Source organism: Sapajus apella, unplaced genomic scaffold, assembly GCF_009761245.1.
Source record: "Sapajus apella isolate SASKATOON/1434 unplaced genomic scaffold, GSC_monkey_1.0 scaffold44, whole genome shotgun sequence".
Lineage (NCBI taxonomy): Eukaryota > Metazoa > Chordata > Mammalia > Primates > Cebidae > Sapajus > Sapajus apella.
In genome coordinates this window covers 7,123,497-7,147,667 of record NW_022436984.1, presented here as the reverse complement: position 1 = coordinate 7,147,667, position 24,171 = coordinate 7,123,497, and the positions used below count along the sequence as shown (strand labels likewise).

At 40.9% G+C, this 24,171-nt stretch overlaps 1 protein-coding gene across 7 annotated transcripts in view; it reads right to left on the bottom strand.

Annotated features, from left to right (window-relative positions):
- RASGRP3 (RAS guanyl releasing protein 3) overlaps positions 1-24,171 on the bottom strand; it is a 128,052-nt gene that overhangs the window by 1,799 nt on the left and 102,082 nt on the right. For 6 of the 7 annotated variants that reach the window (XM_032239282.1, XM_032239284.1, XM_032239279.1 and 3 more), the window contains 7 exons: positions 22,517-22,594; positions 20,992-21,108; positions 16,713-16,828; positions 11,241-11,388; positions 6,081-6,117; positions 3,973-4,098; positions 3,311-3,669 (listed from right to left, as the gene is read on the bottom strand). In XM_032239282.1, the coding sequence (XP_032095173.1) occupies positions 3,311-3,669; positions 3,973-4,098; positions 6,081-6,117; positions 11,241-11,388; positions 16,713-16,828; positions 20,992-21,108; positions 22,517-22,594 (981 nt within the window). The remainder of the gene's footprint in view (positions 1-3,310; positions 3,670-3,972; positions 4,099-6,080; positions 6,118-11,240; positions 11,389-16,712; positions 16,829-20,991; positions 21,109-22,516; positions 22,595-24,171) is intronic. The other variant, XM_032239285.1, reaches the window with a different exon arrangement.

Below are 24,171 nucleotides of genomic sequence, written 5' to 3'. Positions count from 1 at the left end.
AAAAAAAAAAAAAAAAAAAAAAAAAAAAAAAAAAATGATTCTTGGTAAAAGGTTTTCCTCTTAGAAATCCAGTATAAATTAGTACATGAGGGCACTGAGAAAATCTGTTAAAAAAAAAAATTCACATAGAGAAGTATACATCTATATATGTAAATATGTATGACTATATATTACATATATTTGTAAACATATTCCATTTTATGTAATCAGCATTTCCCAACTCTTTTATGATAAATATTTGTTGACTAGGTTTAATTCAGCAGAAGATAAAGGAAAACAAAAGAAGAAGTTCAAAGGAAACACATGTATTCATACTGCCAAGAGAGTAATCTTGACTGGTTCTAACATGCAGGGGCTTGGTGGCCATTGATGAGATGATGTACACTGCCATAGAAAACGTTCACACCCTTATACTTTAAAATGAGCGTAAATCCTGGAACTCCGCTGGAGGAAAGACACAGATTACAAACACAACTACCTTTTCTGCCTTCTACAGTTTTTAACTATAGGACTCATAAACATCAACTGATACTAAATAATAAATGTGTAGGTCATTGCTCCTAATCCCAATCATTGGTCTTACCTGGCAGAAAAAAATTTGAAAACTCTTTTATCTACATATTCAACTCCTGGGTATAATTTTGTCACTTTTTTTTTCCTTCTTATTTCCTAAACAGAGCAAATATCTCATTTGTTACTGATTTGAATGGTACTGAGATGATATAATATATATATGCATTTCATACCAGGGCATACTTCCTTCATTCATTAGCACAGATGAAATTAAATACTTGTGTTCAGTGAACCATCCTTGTGCTTTAAGAGATAAGAACATGGCCAGGCGTGGTGGCTCATGTCTGTAATCCCAGGATTTTGGGAGGCCAAGGCGAGTGGATTACCTGAGGTCAGGAGTTCAAGACCAGCCTGGCCAATGTGGTGAAACGCTGTCTCTACTGAAAATACAAAAATTAGCCAGACATGGTGGCACATGCCTCTAGTCCCAGCTACTCGGGAGGCTGAGGCAGGAGAATCGCTTGAACCCGGGATGTGGAGGTTGCAGTGAGCCAAGATTGTGTCATTGCATTCCAGCCAGAAAAAAAGAACAACACCAAAAAAAAAAAAAAAAAAAAAAAAGAGAGAGAGATAAGAACACTGAAAGGATAAGAGAACATTTGAATATAAAAGTTGAATTTCCAGGGAACAAAATTATTTTTTGAAAAAACCCAAATATTTGTTTACATTTCCTTACAGAGAATAATGATTTAAAAAAAAAAAAAAATCTTACCTATGTAATTGTCTTATACCCAACAGGCTGTGAATTTCTCTTAACTCAGAGGCCAATAGCAGTGAGCTCATGACTAATTTCACTATTTGTTAAACAAAAGCAGGTTATCCTCTGAATTCAGAGATGCCCATGAGGTGGGTGCCACCCTAAGCACTCTGGTAGTCATCCTAGCATCTACCAGAAAAGAAGCTCTTTTCCTGAGACTCCAGGGGCAGCTATAGCACCCATGGAAACAGCCTCTGCAGGCTGAGTTGGCGTACAGGGTGTCTATCTGCAGGCTGAGTTGGTGTACGGGGTGTCTGTCTGCAGGCTGAGTTGGTGTACGGGGTGTCTGTCTGCAGGCTGAGTTGGTGTACGGGGTGTCTATCTGCAGGCTGAGTTGGTGTACGGGGTGTCTGTCTGCAGGCTGAGTTGGTATACGGGGTGTCTAGCACAGAGAATCCTGAAAATCATCTTGCACAATGATTCTTTGCTTGTTTGGATCACATACCCCCATGAGAATCTGTTTAATGCATGGACTCCTCTCCCCCAAAAGAAGCATATGTCTATGTATAATTTTACATAAAGTGCCGTCAAGAACCCCCTAAAGCCATTAAATAGACCTCAGGTTAAGAGCTGTTGGCACCAAACCATGATCTTTCTCTTATTCCCATTTATATTCCCAGCTTGAACTGTGCTAGGCCAGTAAAGGACAAGTGGGAGGATAGGACTGATACAGTTGCCAAGATGATTGGTGGGGGAAATGTTAACAATAAAGTGGATGTTGCAAATCCAAAGAGACAGAAAATAAATTAGTTGGCTGCCTAGGGCTGGAGTGAGGGGGGGAGAGTGACTGCTCGTGGGTAGAGGATTTCTTTTTGGAATAATGAAAATGTTCTAAAATTAGATTGTAGTGATGGTTGCACAACTTTGTGAATATACTAAAAGCATACCTAAAGTATATTACATTGTACACTTTTAAATGGGTCAGTTTCATGGCATGTGAATTACATCTCAAAGCTATTTTTAAAAGTTGATGTTATTAGAAACAAAAGTGTTTCAGCAGAAACTTAAAAGGAATCTTGCATGACCAGAGATAATGTGTAGCCTCCTTATGCGTTGCCTTCAATGAGGAAAGAGCCAGAGGGATTTTGGGTTAAAGGTCATTGGAGTTTTTCTCATCATGGGAAACTTATGGAGACGTGTGTTTAAGTCTCCTGAAGAGTGGAATGTGGAGGACCACCCATAAGACTAAAGAGCACTGGCTTGATCCGGTAGGATCTCTGCCTAACCCAATATTCTGTTTATGAGAATGATTCGACAGGGCGGCAGTGGCTGTCCTCCATGACATTGCTTTAAAAGTTAGGAATATGATGCCAATTTTCTCAAATCCTTTTTCTTAATACACTATAGACTGTTAACTAATACATTTCTCTAACTCCATCTTGAATCAATTTTTATGTCAGCATACTCTAACAAATTCCATCTGCATTGCAGTTTGCTTTGCATGATTTGCCTATGATTCTCATGCGAGGCAGAGCCTGGTTTATAGATCCTTGAGGGCCCCATGTCTCTGATTCTCACCACCCCCTTTTCCATGATACTGTCAAAAGCCTCTTTTGAGTAGAGTCAAAAGTGTCTGATTCTCCTTTATCTAAAAGTCGTTTGCTTCCACTGCCTTTCTTAAGTTTGGGCCCTGGTTCTAGCTTAGAAAACCAGGCTGATCTGTATCATGTGCAGGTATCCTGGATATATAGTCATGGGTTCCTGGGGTATATCATTTCAGTACACCGGCATGACAGCCTTCACTAGGTTTGAGAACTTGCTCTGGTCCAATTTTTTACACAATGAAAATGAGATCCAGGAAGAAGAAACATATGCCCAGGGTCACGTAGCAAGCCAGTGGCAAGATGAAAATGATACACGTCTCATTCTCACCCATTCTGCTTTCAGAACTACCAGGCTGCCTCGCACACCCTCTGTAATGCTCATCTCAGCACTTTCAGCCTCCTTCTGGTTTTATTTGTGGGGTGACCTGGCACTTACCTCACCGTCCTGCCTGGTCTCTTCTTCTTCATCCTGGTCAGGTTCGAACTCCGTGCCCCGGTCTACAACATCCACGCCAGCATGCACCCTCGGCTTCTCATTTTCCCATTTGGCGAAGCCTTTGTCCTTTGCTGCTTTGTCATGGAACTTGGACTTCATTTTGGGGAAGGTGTGGGACCCTGAGTCCCCCCACCCAGCCTCTGACCAGACAGGTTCAGTCTGGGTAGCCTGGCTGGTGGTGGCTCTCTGTAGCCTCACGGAGATCTTGCGAGAAGAGCCTGTAACCAGTGTGATGGCTCTGCTGTCTAAATCCCTATGTCCAGCAGTGACTCCAGGAAATTCAAACACCTCATCCTGGACTGGAAGTGAAAGAGGATGGTGATTATTTAACATCTGACTGCTTGACAGCAAACCAGCACGAATCTGGCATGCAAAGTCCTAGAGGAACCAACTAGGGACAGAATTCAATTAGCTGCAGGCAGGTTACATGTTCCTGAGACTGGAAAGCAAAGAGAAGCAAGGATGAATCAAGGGTTTAGTCACTGCTGCTCCCCTTAAAGAAAGCCTTAGCATTTAGAGTGACTAACCAGGTTTAGACCCAGAACCTAAAGGAGGTCCAAGCAGAGAGACACCATGGCAGCAAAGAAAGTAGAGGGCATTACCTGGGGGCAATGAGGGGCTTCCAGGCAGTGACCCATGCGCACTGCCCAAGGAGGGCGCCCGGGCAAATCTCCTGCAGGCCAGCACCAGGAGGTCTTTACACTGTTTGTGGCAATTGGCTCCACAGTCTGAAAAATTCCAAGGGTGTGGAAGATGATTAGTGTGTCTAATGTTGATTGAGTTCCTAGAGTGGCACTTGAGTTGTCAGCCCTCCCCTCCCCCATCCCAGTTTCTGTGTTGAATTTCAGAGTCACACACAGGCCCACGGGGTGTGTCCAGGGTTTGGAAAGGGGCCATCGGTCCGCACTTGCCTCCCTGAAGTTCCGAAAGTTCTCTTAGATTTGCTCAGCTTGGTTCTCTATGTAACTGAGGACCTAACGAGCAATTGTGCCTAGGGAGCAAATGGAGTCCAGCCTGAGAGGTCAGTTGCCTTTGCCCAAAACTAAATGCAAATCAAATGGGGTTGGGATTCTTTCCCAGGCTTAGATGGAATCCCCACAAAGAGAGCCTAAGCCAGGATGATGGCAAGAAGCCTCAGCTTCCAGTCTCTCCCAGGCCAACTGCTGCCTCTGATCATTTATGGTGAGCTGTTCCTCCATACAGCACTTGTCTGGATATTTTTACTCCTCTTCATTTTCCAAAACCTTTCAGGGCCAGTGATTGTATCTTCTGCTTTCTTTCTTTGTATAGAAACAAAATACAAGATGGGCATATGCTCAGTAAATATGTTCTATATTTGCTTATGGCTTTGAAATGGCAGGCAGCAGAGTCTGTGAAATTACCAATTAGGATGTTTTAGAGAAGGCAGTAGAATACTTGGGATAGAAAAATGTGGCACTTCAGATGGTGGTTCAGAATTATTACCTATGATGAGGGTCCTACACTTCACTGAACATCATTGAATAGAGATGATCATCTCTCTCCTACTATCACAGAGGACCTTTCTAACTATTTCCAGTACCCATTTTCCCCTAAGTGGTCTTGTTTCAAATAGTCTTAATGTTCGGTCTATTTTAATTAGTTTTTTTTTTTCCACTTTATGTGCCATTAAGAGAATACAAGAGATAATCTAAAGGTTTAGCAGATTTTCATCTTTATAAAATCGTGTGTGTGTGGGTTTTGGGGTATGGGGATAGAAACCAGAGTAAAACTAATGACTCACTGTGCTAGGCAATAAGATCTTGCAGTATCTTTGCTGCTTGAAAGTCAAAATCTAAGTTAGACCAAGACAAGTGATAGAGAAGCACTAATGGAAAGGTCCCTCTGAGCACTGAACAGTAGCTTCCATTGAGGTTTGGGAAGTTTTCTGTTCATGCAAAATGAGGACCAAATACTGCAAAATGACTGGTGAAAAAAAGGCATCCCAGGGGAACAACATTCATCTGAAGGTATTTCGTGATTAAGATGTTTCTTTTTATAGTTTTATTATAGTTTTCAAAAGCATTAGAAGATTCTTAAAAGAACTGTATAAATCGTCCGCATAAAGTGTCCAGCAACTTCCTAAACAATGTGTAATCATACATGTAAAAGTAGCAACACATTCCTGAATGCTTAATGTACATGCATATTGCATTTGTCAATTTGTCAAATTTATAAACAATTGATTCAATTGTTTATAAACTTAAATGGGAAAAATAGAGAAATTCATTCATTGAAAAGGACAAAAATACGTTTTAGTTTTCTGTTTGTCACCATCTATGTGATTTGGTAGAGAAAGGAACAGCTAAGTATGGATTTCTGTAATCCACAGGAAGAAGTGCCTATGGATTACAAAAATGGTGTGGAGATTTTTTTCTTTGAAAAAATTTCTTATATACAATATTTTAGCTAGGCTTGTCCCACTTCAGAATTCCCATCTGAACTGGATGCTGCTGATTCAAAAGAACTAGATTTATGTGTGTTGAGAAGAGTGGTTTGTAACAAACTATAAAATTCCGACTCTCCAAAACTCCAGGAACTCCTCCTCAGAGGCAATCACTCTCAGTTGTCGTTGACCCAAAAGACTGAAATTCTCAATGATGCCAAGAGCTTTTGTAGTTTAACCAGACAAATTTGATTCTTACCCAAAATGTCAAATTTTTAAAATGTTAACAAAATAAGATTGATTTACCTTTGCATTTGTATCCTTGCTTGATTATGCCCCAGAGCTGTAACAAAAGACAAAGGAATGTCAGAGAATCTGAGGATAGATCTGGAAGGAAAACAAGGCCACTGAGAGGGAAGTGCTGGGAAGCTTCATGACTGGCCAGGCACAAACAGGATGTCACCACTCTTGACACCCTTCCTGCCAGACAGAAGAACCCTCTCCAAGGGTGGTGATAACATGAGTTTCACTTCCCCTTTCTTTCTCGGAGCCAACTGGGAGCCAGGATGGGAGACGACTACCGTTTGATCCTCAGACTTTAGCATGGTGCACTCCCAGCAAAATGTACAGAGGCGATGGCCACTTGGTCTTTGGGAGTCCCTAGCTCCCTCTTTTTAATGACACTAGCTGCCGTTGGAGCCCACTACAGGAAATAGAGCAATGGAAGAAGTGCACCTCACATGAAAACACTTGGATTATGCTAGGTTATTTTCTGTGTAGTTTTTGTCCCGTGGAAAAATACAGAAGAGGAAATGATCTTAGTTATTCATGTCTTCATTCTCCACATTGGCTCTATGTTTGGCCTGTGCCAGGGCTGTAAGGAGATGTCGAGAAAACTCAGATTCTGCCAACCAAGGAGTCTGTGACTTCCTTGTGGTTAACAAGTAGGAAATGACCAATGCGGGAGGGAAGATGTGAAGGCCCGCAGTTCCACGAGGGAGCGTTTGACCGGGAGGTTCAGGGGCACATTCTGGTGGTGGTGTCTTCTTTCGCCAGATAGACTCCTCCTAAACGCCATGAAGAGGAGAGCCCTTCCCATGCCCTTCCTGTGTCTCCCCACAGCTCTTGCATGGGTGATAGAGATAACAGAGGTGTATACATAGTATGGGTCATTAAATGGGCTTAGCTCAAGTTGGAGAACTATTGCTAACCTTTTCGTATTTGAGTTAGGTGGCTATTATCTATTTAATAAAATAATGTTGAAAAAAGCAGGGCCCACTGGGACTGACGGGGGTGCGGTTCTCATGTCCACAGTGTATTATAAGCAAACAGTGCCCCTGCTTTTCCAGAAGAGTAAGTCACCACCCATGTGAAGTGACTCAAGAGTACAGGAAGATGGCTCCTTACCTCTTCTTGACAAGGAACTTCCACAAGTAGAAAACTCAAAGATTCCTTTGAGCCTTAACAGCTATTTGCTCCTTTGGAATACATATTAAAATGCAAATGTCTCCAAGGACAGAAGAGTATTTTGTCTTGGGGACAGGAAGGATTATATGACAACTAAGTAGAAGCAAGGGTGGCTGGAAGAGAGAGGGGCATGCTCCCAAAAAGGGCAGTGGTGGCCAGGATCATCACGGCGTGATCTTTATGATAATCTAGTTTGCTTCTCTTTTGTAAAAGGTGAATGTGATGATCCAGGAAGTTAGATAATTTGCAACCTCCCACAACCTGGAAATTCTCTCTCCAGAGCCCTTGGTAATGATAATCATGATAATAATGATGACAGCTAACATTTCTTGAACTCTTGCTATGTGAGAGGCACAGCTTTAGGCTCTTTATACATATTAACTTATGTAATTGCTCATGATGTCCTTATGGTATAGGTAATAATAATTTTCTCTTTCTTTTTTTTTTTTTTTTGACAGAGTCTTGCTCTGTTGCCCAGGCTGGAGTGTAGTGGGGCAATCTTGGCTCACTGCAACCTCTGCCTCCTGAGTTCCAGTGATTCTCCTGCCTCAGCTTCCCTAGTAGCTGGGACCACAGGCATGAGCCACCACACCTGGCTAATTTTTGTATTTTTAGTAGAGACGGGATTTCACCATGTTGGCTAGGCTGGTCTCAAACTCCTGACCTCAGGTGATCCACTCGCCTCGGACTCCCAAAGTGCTGGGATTACAGGCGTGAGCCACTGCTCCCAGCCTTCTCATTTTTACAGATGAGGGGACTGACCTACAGAGAGGTGAAGTCCCTTGGCAAGGTCTCATAGCTAGTGAGGGAAAGATGAATATATTACTTGAGGAAAAGACAGGAAGCCATAGTTCCTGCATACTTTGTGTGTGAGCAAAGGCACTGAGGTGGGACAAGAAAGGGTAAGATTTAAGAAGAGACATCCTAATATCCAGATATGTTACATTATTAGCATGGCTTCAGGAACTGGTGAAAAAGATACAGTCAAGCAAGAGGGGTGGGGATGGGGGTGGGAGTGGGAGTGAGGAGGAGGACATGGTTTGCTAATGCTTACTTAACCAGGAACAAACAGTAGCTAGGAGGCGGCACTGGGTCAGTGTGCCAGCCAAAGACGGTAGAGGATGATGCCATGTGGATGGGTTTGCAGGGGCATTTCCCACAGTCCTTTGATTTCAGACCACTGGCTGCTCTAATATTTGGAGTAATTGTGGTGTAAGGAGCTCTGGACTGAGAGTCAGGAGACCTGCGTGTGACTCACAGTTTTGCTGCTAATGATCTGTGTGTGACCTTGAGGGAAGTCACTTAACTTCTCCAGACCTGAGTTTCTTCATCTACAAAATAAGGGAATTACTAACACTCTTTCAGTTCTAGAATTCTAATTCTAAATAAATCTTCTGCAGAGCAAGTCTGTTGGTCTTCCTTAACCTTAAAATGGAATTTATTTTAAAAACAGATGGTTCTGGCACTGGAACCGTTTTCCCACAATTCCTTTCAACAGCACATCTATAGAACTATAGTTATAAAATCCTTTGAAAACCAATGGATTTTTTTTTTTTTTTTTTGAGACAGGGTTTCACTCTTGTTGCCCAGGCTGGAGTCCAATGGCACGATCTCAGCTCACTGCAACATCTGCTCCCAGGTTCAAGTGATTCTCCTGCCTCAGCCTCCCGAGTATCTGGGATTACAGGCATGTGCCACCACACCCGGCTAATTTTGTATTTTTAGTAGAGACGGGGTTTCTCCATGTTGGTCAGGCTGGTCTTGAACTCCCGACCTCAAGTGATCTGCCTGCCTTGGCCTCCCAAAGCGCTGGGATTACAGGCGTGAGCCACCATGCCCAGCCACCAATGGACTTTTTAACATGAGTGTCAGTAAAGATCAAATCAAATTGTACCAATAAAATTGAATATTTTTAAAAACAAAAAGAGCTGTAAATATTTCAAATGAGTAAATTTCAATTAAACTCTCAAAGTATCAAGGAATACATAAAAAATATGTACTCCAAGCCATGTGACAACATGTCTGATAGTATTTTATCATGCAACAACTTGGTGGGTAAGTATTAACTCCCTTTTACAGATAGAAATGACCCAAAGATGGTGAATAACTTGATCAAGGACATAGAGTTAGCAAGGGAAAAACAGAAATTTAACCCAAGGTTCCAGACTCCAGGTCCAGAGCTTTCTACTTCATCACAGCTGCATCAAGAATGTAGCACCAGCATCTCTGCTCCAATGAGTCAGGGAGACAGGTGTGGAACTCCCAAGAAAGTCTACCTTCTGCTCCTACAGAACCAGGGCCTCTATAGAAGGGAGGGACAGGACAGAAGGACTAGAGAGCAGAGATAAGACCTTGAGTGTTTTTTTTTTTTTTTAATTATATTTAGAGATGGTTGGGGGGCGGGCAGGTTTCTCTATATTGCTCAGGCTGGAGTCAAACTCTTGGGCTCAAGCTATCCTCCTGCCTCAACTGCCCAAGTAGCACCTGAGACCTTGAGATTTGATAAGTGCCTTCTGACTCTCACAGCCCACCCAAAAGACAGATGTATTATCATGACTTTTGGCTGAGCCATGCCATGGCCCAACAGCCTGACCTTTTGTTCACTGGGTCCCCCTCTGTAGGAGTGTGTTACACATGACCCCATCCCACACCAGAATTTTCAGGTCTAGGTATTTCCAAAATTTCCATCAGAATAGAGAAACTAGAGAAACATGAAAAAGGAGACCATTTGTTTTATGGTAATGGTCTGGTCATGCAATCCCAGTGGAGATACTAAAGAACTTCACCTTCTCTGCGATGAATAAAGAGAGCTAGTTAGACTGGCCTTGCCCTGTGTCACATCAGCTGCTGTGACCACCTGGGGCCATCTTTGAGGTAACAACTGCCTCCTATTTACCCATTCTCAGAGAGTGTGTGCTTGAACACAGACTCCTACCTTGGGCTCCCCAAAGCCGGTTATTTGAGGATGGGATGGGGAAAATGTAATTTCTGGTAGCATATAATATCAGCAACAAATTCAGTATGGGTCAGTGAGTCCACAGGGGGACACGGCTGCCAAATGAAGCTAACACAACTGAGCTCTGGCATCTAGGAAAAGGGAAATTTGTCATACTCATCTGGGTGCTGGGCCTCCTTCACCTGTAATACCGCATTTTCCACTTTATTTAACTTGAATATCAACTGGAAGACATTCAGGGCTCAAGCGTTTATGTTAAGACCAGGATCAAAAACTGATCTCAGTTCCCAAAGAATTATCAAAGGTAGGGGAAGGAAGCACACAGTCTTCATTTGTTGCAGTGGTACAGGTGAAGCACAGGGCTGAGAGTCGGTACACCTGTGCCGGAGTCCGAGCTCTGGTAGTGATTACCTGTGCCATCCTCAGGAACTTGGGTTATCCTCTTTGAACCTCTTTATCTTCATAAGCAAGATGGCGAAAGTAAAATACCCACTTGAAGGGCTTGCAATGAAGATTAGTTACCCTAATGTCTATGGGAGTACTTTATTACCATCAAGCATTGAGTAAATGTTATTTATTATTATAACCAGCTTCTCTCCAAAAAGATTTTTTTTTCCTTTTTGAGTTGTGAATTATTGAACCATGCCATGATGGATTTCTGGTCACTAATACCACATGAAATGAAAACTGGAAGGAACTGGCTAAGATAAATGCACCTCTTAATTGCAACCACTTAGGAATATTAGTGATGAATGCCAGGGCTCACTGGGCTGACACTTCTTCCTGGCAGGGATTAATAAACAAACCACTCTCTTAACAGCCCTCAACAACCTTCCCTGTTTTTGCTAGCCCTGCATTCCTAGAAAATAATGAAACCCAAAGATCTTGCTTTGGGTGTTGAATCTTTAATTTCAGGGAACCACCATGTTTTACTTGTGATTCGAAGCAGACAGTGGACTTTATTTAGCGTATCATATTCTTACCTTTTCAGAATGCTACACAAATAACTACATGCATAAGAAAACAACGGAAAACAGACTTACAAATCCTGCACAGTGTTCACAGAAGGTTGGCTTGAGATAGGTCATCTCCTGAAAATTATGGATGAATCCTGGTCCCATTTTACAGTGTAGTTGGGATTTAGCTCTCAGGAAGTAAGCCATCATTTCATCTTTACTAATCAGACCATCCCTGTTAAGAGAATCAAAGAAGGGAGGTATCTTTGAATACCAGGTTGCTAAGTAGTTGACTTTTTTTTTTTTTTTTTTTTTTGAGATGGAGACTCTCTCCTGTTGCACAGTGTGGAGTGTAGTGGCGTGATCTTGGCTCACTGCAACCTCCACCTCCTGGGTTCAAGTGATTCTACTTCCTCAGCCTCCTGAGTAGCTGGGATTACAGTCGTGTGCCACCATGTCCAGTTAATTTTTGTATTTTTAATAGAGATAGGGTTTCACCATGTTGGCCAGGCTGGTCTCGAACTCCTGATGTCAGGTGATCCACCCACCTCGGCCTCCCAAAGTGCTGGGATTACAGGTGTGAACCACCAGACCCGGCCATAGTTGTCACACTTTAATCACCCACCTCCCAAACCTTTGTGGCCAAAAGCAGATGAAGAATGTTCACTTCTCTATTACATCTCAGAGAAAGGGAGAACCGTAAAAGGCATATTCAGGTGTTCAAAGCCTTTTTCAGTAAGCAGAAAATTGCATATGTGTGCACCCATGTATGTGTGTTTGCAGGAGCATATTCATGTGAGCATACATGTGACCTGTGCACCGCAGCACAGAAAGTCTTCTTTATTATGAACAGCAGTTTCCTGAAGGACATCCTTCTAGTCCTTGCCTAGCTGTAGGGTTGCAAGAATTAGGATGCTGGAGAAAGGCGGAAAACTAATAACTGGGCTGACCATTCTCAAATTCATTCAGCTTGACGCTGTCTGGGCTGCTACTACATTGGTGATGTTTTCACTCACATCTTAGTGGCTCATAGCCCATTCGCTGTGACTGGCTGGGAGCAATTCTTCCAGATCTGCTCCACACAGAACAAACCTCTGGTTCTTCCTGCCTTCCTACCCCTACCTACCACATACCCTGACTTCTTGTTTATTAAAAATGATCAAATAAGCTGGGTGTGGTGGCTCATGCCTGTAATCCTAGCACTTTGGAAGGTCGAGGTGGGCAGATCACTTGAGGTCAGGAGTTCATGACCAGCCTGACCCCCCTTCTCTACTAAATATACAAAAATTAGCTGGGTGTGGTGGCGTGTACCTGCAAATCCTGTAATCCAGATACTCAGGAGGCTGAGGCAGGAGGCAGAGGTTGCAGTGAGCTGAGATCGAACTATTGCGCTTCAGCCTGGATGACAGAATGAGACTCTGTCTCAAAAACAAAAGTGATTGGATCCACTTGACACAGGTGAGCTCCAGACTGCTTCTCTGTCCATCAGCATGTGCTGACGATCACGCCTTTCCTTTCCAGTTCAGAATTCTTTTCTACCTCCTGTCCTCTCTTGGGGCCCGTCTCTCAGAGGACTGGTTGCCCCATCCAGCACTCTCCAGCCTCCCCGGGATTCTGCTACTTCCAGGTTCTCAATCTCTTCCCTGTTTCTTCCTCCGTTCACAAATATGCTCAAGACTTTCTCACCGAAAAATCTCCTTCCTCAGTCCTGCTGCCATCTCTAACAGGTGTCATTTCTCTCATCCTTCTTTAACTCCCAAAGTTTTCAAAAAGAGTATTCATTAGGCTCTTCTATCATTTCCTCCAGCTACTCTTTATGCCACTTGGGTTTCTAACCCTACCAATCTGTCACCAAGGACATCCTCAGTGGCCTTTTCTCATTGGCAGGAGGTCACACAGAGATAATTTCCTTCTTTTGGCGTGCTCCCCTTAGAGACCCTGGAATTGCATGCCACCCTGCTTCTCCTCCTTCCTCTCCAGCTCCCCTGCAGGGCTCACTGACTCTTTTCAGTGTCTGCATGTGAGAGGGGAGGCCCTGAAGGCTTATTCCTCAGGCCCCAAGCTCACCACCTTCTAAGCGTTCCACCAGGGTGTGCTCACCGGATCAGGACTCCAGCTTACAGTGGGGTTAAAAGACTTCATTCTCCCCCTCCAGTCCTGACTGTTGTCCTGAATTTTTGTACCACACCTTCAAGAACTTGCTGGACCTCTCTTCCTGTGATCCACTCTGTCTCAATCAACATATTTAAGTTCAGCTTCATCTCTCTCTTCCCCATACTCCCTGCCCAGGCTTCCCTATTGCTGTTTGCTGTGCCACAATTTTCCCCCAGGTTTGAGAATTTAAGATCCCTTTCTTACCTCCTATGCAAAGTAACTGATTATTATACATTATAAGTATTATTATTAAAGTTATTTTGCATAGGAGTTAAGAAAGGGATCTTAAATTCTCAAGCCTGGGGAGAAATTGTAGCATAGCCTAGTACTCAACAGTTATTTTTTCTGCTCCTCCCATCCTCCACCATCAAGGAGGCCAGTGTCTATTATTCCTTTCTTTGTGTTCATGAGTTCTCATCATTTAGTTCCCACTTATAAGTGAGGATGTGTGGTATTTGGTTTTCTGTTCCTGCACTAGTTTGCTAAGGATAATAGCCTCCACTTCCATCCATGTTCCTGCAAAAGACATAATCTTCTTTTTTATGACTACCTAATATTCCATGGTGTATCTGTACCACATTTTCTTTATCCAATCTGTTATTGATGGGCATTTAGGTTGATAACATGTCTTTGATATTTGAATAGTGCTACAATGAACATTCACAGGCCTGTGTCTTTATGGTAGAATGATTTCTATTCCTTTGGGTATATGTCCAGTAATGGGATTGCTGGGTTGAAGTGTAGTTCTGTTTTTAGCTGCTTGAGGAATTGCCATACTGCTTTCCACAATGGTTGAATGAATTTACACTCCAACAGTGTATAAATGTTCCCTTTCCTCTGCAACCTCGCAAGCATCTGTTATTTTTTGACTTTTTAAATAATAGCCATTCTTGGCTGGGTGAAGTGCCTCATGCCTGGGATTCCAGAACTTTGGGAGGCCAAGACAGGTGGATCACCTGAGGATAGGAGTTCAAGACCAGCCTGGCCAACATGATGAAACCTTGTCCCTACTAAAAAAAAAGAAAAAAATTTGCTTGGCATGATGGCACATGCCTGTAATCCCAGCTTCTCGGGAGGCTGAGGCATGATAATCACTTGAACCCAGGAGGCCGAGGTTGCTGTGAGCTGAGACTGTGCCACTGCACACCAGTGCGGGTGAAAGAGCGAGACTCTGTCTCAAAAAAAAAAAAAAAAAAAAAAAATGTAGCCATTCTGACTGGTGTGAGGTATCTCATTGCAGTTTTGATTTGCATTTTGCTTTTTTGCATATGTTTATTGGCATGTATGTGTTCTTTAGAAAAATATCTATTTGTGTCCTTTGCCCACTCAAAGGAATGGGCATAGATTTCATAATGAAGACACCTAAACAATCCTTATCATATATATGAGATAAATACATTTATGAATGCATTGCCTCACAAATTCATCACATAATTTACTACATACATTTGTGTAACAGTGCGTTAGCCCATCACTCCTCCTAGGGACTCACAACGTAACACACTTTAGCCTATACAAAGTTTGGGAAGTCACATAGTAAAGACATCTATTTAATGAGATTTAATCCTGTGTTTCTCACACGTGACTAGTCAGTTCCTTTTCAAAAGCACTAATTAATAGCTACTTCTGTGGAACATAATTTAGAAAACAGTACCTCAGAGAAAACATCTTTTTGAGATATTTCTAGTATTAACCACTCAAAACTTTAGTGTCAGGTAAGCAAGCTATGAATAGTTCAAACCTTCATTCATAGGTTCTATAGATATCAATTCTATAGAAAACAATATCAATTCTATCAATTCTATTGATATCTATAGAAAACAATTCTATAGATATCAATAAGATGATATCTATATTATATGATAATTATCGATATAGAGATGATGATATAGAGATAGAGATAGATGTAGATATTTGCTACGACAATCTCAATTCTGTCTCTAGAACCAACAGATAAAAGAAATGAAGACTGGGAAGTTATTTTAAGTCAATGTCCTATTTACATGTCACTGATAGTAACAAACTAAGTGAAGAAGTGGGTAGTTAGCAATTTAAATTTTACTTTGTAAAGGAAGTTTATGTTTCTAATATAATTTATTTTAAAAGTATTCTTTGTTCTGAGTATATAATGAAGATGAATTTAGGATTTTAAGTTATGTTAATGTGTCAAGACTTTTCTTGGTGTGTTGAATTACAGATTTTATTTTTTTTTAATTAATTGAAAAAAAATGGTTTGTTAGAGACAAGGTCCCACTATGTTGCCCAGGCGGGTCTCAAACTCCTGTCCTCAAATAATCTTCCTACCTCAACCTCCCAAAATGCTGGGATTACAGGTGTAAGCTACCGCATCTGGCCCCAAATTTCATTTTTTAAAAATACTCATAACAGCAAAAATATGAGAGGATTTTAATGTAATTTAATTTGCCCATTTTACCAAAACAAAATCCAGTGTTTCCTTACAGGTGATTTTTAAATTAGGAATAAATCTTGCACAAGTAACAATCAAATTAATGCCAGAATTTCTCAGCAATTTTAAAAAATTATTATTTTTAATAAGTTGGGTTTTAGTCTCTAAAGCCATTTGATTTTTGGAATCATTTGATGCTAAAAAGAAACATATTTTTTCTCTGTTTGTCAAGACAACCTTTGATCAATCAAAGAAAAAAACAGTATCAATGCTTCTTGGCTATCTGCAGCTATCATGCTTTCATGAAGACTTTTTTTCTTTTTTTTTTTTTTTTTTTTTTGAGGCAGAGTCTCGCTCAGTCACCCAGGCTGGAGTGCAATGGTGCTATCTCAGCTCACAGCAACCTCTGCCTCCCAGGCTCAAGGGATTCTCCCGCCTCAGCCACCTAGGCAGCTGGGATTACAGACATGCAACACCACACCGGTGAATTTTTGTATTTTTAGTAGAGATGGGGTTTGGCCATGTTGGCCAGGCTGGTTTTGAACTCCTGGCCTCAAGTGATCTGCCCACCTCAGCCTCCCAAAGTACTGGGGTTACAAGCATGAGCCACCATGCCCAACCAGTTTTTTTTTTAATCTTCATGAGTTTTAAGATTGCTTTCAGGCCCGCTAATGCTGAGGACTCTCCCAGGCTAGACCTAACTATATTTCTCCTCTACTCTTTTTTTGGTGGAGATTTTTTGGGTTGAGAGCTAAGCAATAAAAGCAATATAGCAAATGGTGCGCTTGGATCATTTACAAATGTTCACTTGTGTTCAACACTGACAACACGGTCTACCCTGTGATTGCATTCAGGTCACAAGAAAATAATCAGTGACAAATTAGACCTGGCTCATCAAAGCACTAGGGTTGAAGCTGTCAAGCTTCTCCTTCTCTCCTCTGATAATTATTTTCTGCTTTAGGATAGTTGCATTAAAATAAAACAAAATTAAAACTTACTGATCTTTGTCCAGCACACAGAAGGAATCCAAGAAGGGGAAATTGGCAGCTATACTTTCAAAGTCCTCTTGAGAGATGTACCCATCATGGTCATGATCATAGTTTCTAAATACAGACTGCAAAGGAAAGATAAGTATTTATTTTATTTATTATTATTTTTTGAGACAGAGTCTCACGTCACCCAGGCTAGAGTGCAGTGGCGCAATCTCACCTCACTACAACCTCCACCTCCTAGGTTCAAGTGATTCTCCTGCCTCAGCCTCCCGAGTAGCTGGGATTACAGGTATGTGCCACCACGTCTGGCCAATTTTTTGTATTTTTCATAGAGACGGGTTTCACCATGGTAGCCAGGCTGTTCTCGATCTCCTGACCTCGTGGTCTGCCAATCTCAGCCTCCCAAAGTGCTGGGATTACAGACATGAGCCACCGCCAAGATAAGTATTTATTGAATGACTATGAAGTAGGCTCTGAACTTGTTATTGTGAAAGCAATGATAACTAGCATATGATTCTATCAAGGAGCTTAGAATCTAGTGAAAGATAACTAAGTCAATAGGCCTTTATAATATAATAAGTGATTTGTTGAGGATAAAAACAGAGTAATGGCTGGGTGTGGTGGCTCACACCTGTAATCCCAGCACTCTGGGAGTTGGAAGCAGAGGTGGCAAGATCACTTGAGCCCAAAAGTTTGAGACCAGCCTGAGCAACATAGAGAGGCCTTATTGCTACATCTTATTGCTACATTTGGCTGTAGTCCCAGCCACTTGTGAGGGTGAGGCAGGAGGCTTGCTTAGCCCAGGAGTTTGAGGTTACAATGAGCCAAGATCACACCACTGCACTCTAGCCTGGGGAATATAGCAAGGTATCATCTCTAAAAAATAAACTTAAAATAAAATTAAAAATAAAACAGAGGTTGGGCACAGTAGCTAACACCTACAATCCCAGCACTTTGGGAAGCCAAAGCTGATGGATCACCTGAGGTCAGGAGTTTGAGCGCCCCCTGACAAACATGGTGAAACCCCATCCCATCTCTCCTAAAAAAAAGGAAAAAAAAATTAGCTGGGTGTGGTGATGCATGCCTACAATCCCAGCTATTCAGGAGGCTGAGGCACAAGAATTGCTTGAATCTGAAAGGAGGAGGTTGCAGTAAGCAGAGACCGTGCTATTGCACTTCAGCCTGGGCAACAAGAGTGAAACTCCATCTCAATCAATCAATCAGTAAAACAGTGCTATCAGTGGGGGGAAAAGAGGAGGTAGATTAAGAAAGGTTTCCTGGGTAAAGCAAAGTTTAAATCAAAACCTCAGGGTTGAGTAGGGATTGGCTTAGTGAATTTACATATTCCAACACCATGACAATACAAAATAAAGCTTTAAGGTGTTAACTCAACAATGAAAGTGTACATTTAATCCAATTCCATTCAAAATCCCAGTGGGGATTTGTTTTAAATGAACAAATTGATTATAAAGTTCAAATCAAAGTGGGTATGTTAAAAGTAAGCAAAAAATTATTTTAAATGAAGAGCAATGAGGAAGAACATGTCCTTTCAGAAATCAAATATTCTACACAGCTACGTTAATCAAAACAACATGATACAAAATGCCACAGAGAGTGGAGTCCAGAAACATGTATATATAAAATTTAAAATATCGATAAGTATCTTTTAAAATCCAGAGAAATTATGGATTATCCAGTAACTACTGTTGAGTTAAAGGGCTAATAACCTTACAAAATAAATTACCTCCAAACTATATTCTAGATGTATTATATATTATTTGTTTACTTATCTTTTTAGAGACAGAATCACACTCCGTCACCCAGGCTGCAGTGCAGTGGCACGATCATAGCTCACCGCAGCCTCAGACTCTGGGCGCAAGCCATCCGCCTGCATCAGCCTCCCAGAGAGCTGGGATTACAGGCATGAGCCACTGCACTAGTGTATTCTATATTTTAATGCAAAAAAAAGCCCAAAGCTGCATAAAAGTACCAAAGATAACTAAATGAAAATATTTTTCATGTTTCCTAATCCTGGCGTGAAAAAGGACTTTCTTAGCACGACATCAATGTCAGAAGGCATAAGGAAAAATATTTTATTATAAAAAAAGTGCAAAATATCCTAACCCAAAAAGCTCAATTAACAAATTTTAAGATAAATGTCAAATGGAGCAAGTTATTTGCAGCATATATGAGAGCAAAGACACAAAAGTCAAACAGGCAATCACCAAATAAAAATACAAATGGCCAATACATCCATGGAAATGTATTCAACTCTGCTAATCATTACAGAAACATAAATGAAACTTTTTTAAACTCTCAGATTAAATAAAATCTTAAAATGCTGTGATTGATCATTTTCTAGGGTATGAGACAATAGGTACTCTCGTATCAAGTTAGTGACGTAAATAGCCACAGTATTTCTGGAAGACAATCAGGAATTTTAAGTGCCTACTCTCTGACACAGCAATTCCATTTCAAGGAACCTGTTCTAAAGAAATAATTGAACAAAGTTGTGTAAGATATACATGTATGTATATATGTAGTATGTGTGTTAATATATACATAGAGAATAAAGTCATATAAGATAATCTACAAATTATCAGTGGTTATCCCTGGAGAACAGAATTACCAACATCTCAAAGTAAAGCTTTTTGTTTTCTATAATTTATTTAATGCTTTAATAGTTTCGATGATTCTATCTTCCTTTATAATCAGAGAAAAATGAAAAAGGCTTCCCACTGCCTTCTGCAAAATTAGGTTTTCAAAAAAATTTGTAAATTCTTTCTGCAAACACATGTACTCAAATTTATATTTGATTTTGATTCCAGTTTTAATTAATCTTTCTCCCTTTTCCCAGTAATTTCTATTTATTCTATTTATCAATGTTGCCCTATGTTGGCAGTTGCTTCAGGAGTACTTTGGGAAGTAGGTAAGGTATAAATGAATGCATTAATTAAAAATATGACTAAAATGAGCCTATCTCAAGCTTTTTCATAGGTAACAGAATTGTGCAAAATCAGAAAACATTCTTTTTTGCGTGTGTGTGGAAATCCCAGTATCATTGCTTAGCCATAATAAAAATAGCTTAAAAGTTAACTATTTTGGAATACCTACTATTTATAGTTTAACATCCACATTTATACTGTGTGTTGAAGATTTTTTATGGAGTAAAATTCATCAGAAAATCCATGTCTTTTGTTTGATTGAACCAAAGGTAAGGAATTTGGAGAAAAGGGAAGAGAGAGAAGGTAAGGAAGACGGAATGAGAGAGAGAGAGAGAGAGAAATTCTCCAAGTGGGCAGAGGCAGTCAGAATAAGACTGGGAGAGAGAACAGATCTGCCTCCATTTCCTGGCTTCAGATATTCCTGAGCCGCAACTCAGTCCTTGCATTCCCTGGGGGCCCCTGGATCCTTTCCTCACCTTCCCATTTCCAAGCTGGGTCTGTTATTGCCACGGCCTCCGCTGGACCTTATCTCCTCAGCCCCTTCTCCCACTGATATTCCTCTCTGCACCAGCACCACCCTTTTCCTTCCTGCCTCACACGCTCCACAGAATTTTTCTTTCAGCGCCTCCTAGTTTCCTGGATTATCTAAGATATAAGACATTCTTTCCTTTTTTTTTAAACATCTTTTCCCAGCCCAAAGCACATTATATCCCAAAGATTCAATTCTGTTGCACCAGCAGATGTACCTACCAATCCATTCAAGTAGACATTTAGCTCAGGATCGCAGTTTCCTGTACCCGAGATGTTTCCGTCTTCCCTGCATTGGCACTTCTACTCTTTTTTCTACACAGAAAACTCTGACAGAGCCTTGTCCTCCATTAGATGATTTTTCTAATCTCAATAACATTGGGCTTCTGTGTGGTCAAATTCCAAAACTATACAAAAGGAGAAACTATCCAACTTACAGGATTTCTTTCCTGCCCTTGGGTAACCAATTTATTGGGCATCTTAGTGTGACCCATGTGAGTTTTTTTATGAGTGATTCTAATCCCCAGTCCCTTGAGCTGTTGACAATGACAGAGGTGGCAAATGCCTGGGAAAGAGAGGAGCTGAGAGTATCTGGGCAAGAGAGAGTAGACGGACGACAAAGGGAAGAGGGTCTTTCAGATTGATTCTCCCCAGAGGTCAATGCCAGGTAGTACGAAGTGCCTGCTAAATTGTTCCTACCTGCCAGAGGGCTGTTTTCATGGGTTCCATCAGATTCCTGGACAATCGCAGAATATTCTGGAAAGAGAAAGGGTCTTCTAGGGCCCTTTCTTTATTCTCCTTCATCCACTTACCTCAACTAATTTCCTTATGTGCTTGTTGATGACTGTGGGGTCTGGCTTTGGCATCACCCCTAATGCCCACTCCAGGGGCACCACAGGCTTGTTGGGTGTCGTAGGGGAGGTAGGTTGCTGATAAAAAAAAAAAAACACATATGTTTCAATTATATCATTATTATTATTATTATTATTATTATTATTTTGAGACAGGGGCTGGCTCTGTTGCCCAGACTGGAGTGCAGTGGTGTAATTTTGGCTCACTGCAACTTCTGCCTCCTGGGCTCAAGCCATCCTTCCACCTCAGTGTCCCAAGTAACTAGGACTACCGGAGTGTGCCACCATGCCCGACTAACTTTTGCATTTTTAATGCAGGTGGGGTTTCACCACGTCGTACAGGCTATTCTCTAACTCCCGGGCTCAGGCAGTTCTCCTGTCTCAGCCTCCCAGACTGCTGGGATCACAGGCATGAGCTACCATGACGGGCCATATTTTTCAACATTAACTGGGGCCTTGAGCAACTAGGGCCAGGGATACTGAGAAGAATGAGTAAGTTTTGTATATTCATAATACCAGTAGAAACTGACATTTATGTAGCTTTTTATGCTTTAAATGCTTATAAAGCAAGCATCTTTTGTTACTGAAATCTAATCTGTAACTAAATACATGTTTGGATACTGCCTTTTGTTTAATAGCAACTTAAATTCTATTATTTTATTTTTATTATTATTATTTTTCTTTGATACAGAATCTCACTCTGTTGCCCAGGCAGGAGTGCAGTGGTGTGATCTTGGCTCACTGAAACCTCCACCTCCTGGGTTCAAGCAATTCTCCTGCCTCAGCCTCCCGAGTAGCTGGGATTACAGGTGCCCGCCACCACGCCAAGCTAATTTTTAAATTTTTAGTAGAAACGGGTTTCACCATGTTGGACAGGCTGATCTTGAACTCCTGACCTTGTAATATGCCCATGTCAGCCTCCCAAATTGCTGGGATTACAAGTGTGAGCCACCACACCCAGCTCTCAATCTTATTATATAATGTTTATTTACTAAGAGTTTGCCATCTATTAAATGAGACACCATCCAATGTGACATCCAAATTCTGAGTTGAATTGATGGTCAGCAGAGAAATCTGTAAGTTATCATCAAGATATTTAAAATTTTAAATCTAATTTTACGTTGAATGGAGCTTTTCTAAAGCCTGAAAGGGTCCAAATGATCTTTAACATTAAGATGAGTTATTATTCTTTTCCTTTTTTTTTTAGGTCCTATGTGTGTTGAGTTCTTAGCAGGAACACAATAAATAGGAGATCAATTGTAAAACAGAGTAATGAGAATGACGTTCTTCCTCTTTATTTGCCTCTGGTATGAAGACATAATTCTCAAACTGTCAGGGCTAAGCTGTCCCACTGATAAAATGGGAATAATGTCAATTTTTAAATTCTTCCATTTTAGAACATAAAGCAACACTGTAATAGACAATTACTGTAAATAACAAAAAAATAGTGACTGACACCGATCCTTAGAGAGAAAATTATACCTACCGATTTAGAATTTCTAGGCTCCAGCACCAGTGACAGTTTGTAAATATCATCTTCGGTGTGATAGAGGTCCAGGGAAAGCTACAACAAAATTAAAAGGGATAAATATGTTGGATTACCTTTATTTATTTATTTATTTATTTACCTTGCTGAATTTTTCAAGTTGAATGTTTAAGTTCACTGTCTAATACAGTAATTTGAGTAAATGCAGAACAATAAAAAGATGGTATGCAGAGATGGAAAATGAAATTTAAAAGAGAAAACATTAATATCATTTATCATCAGTATTGACCAGAACCATAAACTCAATTCCTCAGCAATATTTACTGAGCAGCTCCCAGATGCTCAGTGCTGAGTCACAGATGAGGGAGACCTGCTGTTTCCAGGCCGGAAGCAAGGACAGATGCAAACAATAAGACTTATAAGTGTAATAAATGCTGCCTTCAAGGTTCGATTAAAGACTGTGAAAATAAAGGTGCAATTAACTAGTTTCCTATTATTTGAGAGCATGGTGCTAAGCCCTGGTGAGGCAAGCTGATATAAAATCATTTCTTGCCCTCCAGGACCTGATAATTTATTTGAACCTAAAAAGATGTGTTCATAGCAATAAAAGACAGCACATGCTTAGTGTGAAGTAGTTGCTCCACTTAAGTGCTCCAGGAATCAGTCAGGAATCAGGGAGGCAGCATAGTAAGTACAAGAGATCAGAGGCTGTATAGTCAGTCAGGGCTGGGTTCAAGCATGGAGCCTGCCACTGGCTTGCTCTGTAACCTTTAGCAAGTCATTTCCTCTCTGACACTTATTTTCTGCGTCTGGAAAATGGGAATGATCATAAAAGTCCTTACTGAGTTGGCTTTATATCAGGACCAAATGAAATAATGCATGTAAAGTATTTCACACAGGACCTCAGTAAAATCTCAAGGAGTGTTATTGTGCCGTGTTAATGTTACTGTTATTATTGCATGTGTTATTAGTCATATTATTATTATGCATAGGGGCCACTGGAGACTGAAATGATCAGGACAGATTCATGGAGGTCCTTGTGAGCTGCGACTTAACCAGGAGGATTGGGACTTAATTTGGACAAGAGAAAGAGGAAGGTCACTGTAGGCAAGGACAACAACACAGATCCAGATTGGAGAACATGGATAAAATCTCTAAAGCCTACAATGCATGTTCCCACTCACCTAAAACAGAAGTCACGAGGCTTAAAATAAGTCTGAACAATTCCTACCCATTCCTTTAAGCTAGGCCACCTGATGAACCACATCACTTCCCCAGCCATGAACATAACCAGTGCTGGCTCCCTCCTTTGACTATGTAGGAATGAAAATTTTCTTTAACATATTTTGTCTAATATGTGTATGAGAATGGAGTGAAAGGGAAAAGAAAGGAGGAAGCAAGAGAAAACTCAGAGGCAAAGATGTTTTCAAAGATTCCTTTTCCTGTTCTACTTCCTTTAAAAAAGAAGTTGGCATCATAAAGTTTCATTTTCAAATAATTCATTCAACAAATATTTATCAGTAATGTACTATGTGCCAGGGACCATTCTAGTCACAATTCTAGCAGCTACTTGAATATAACATTTAAACTAAGGACTTCATAATCAGGTCACATTTCTTTTGTCTGTCTGTACTTTGTCACAAAGTTTTTTTTCT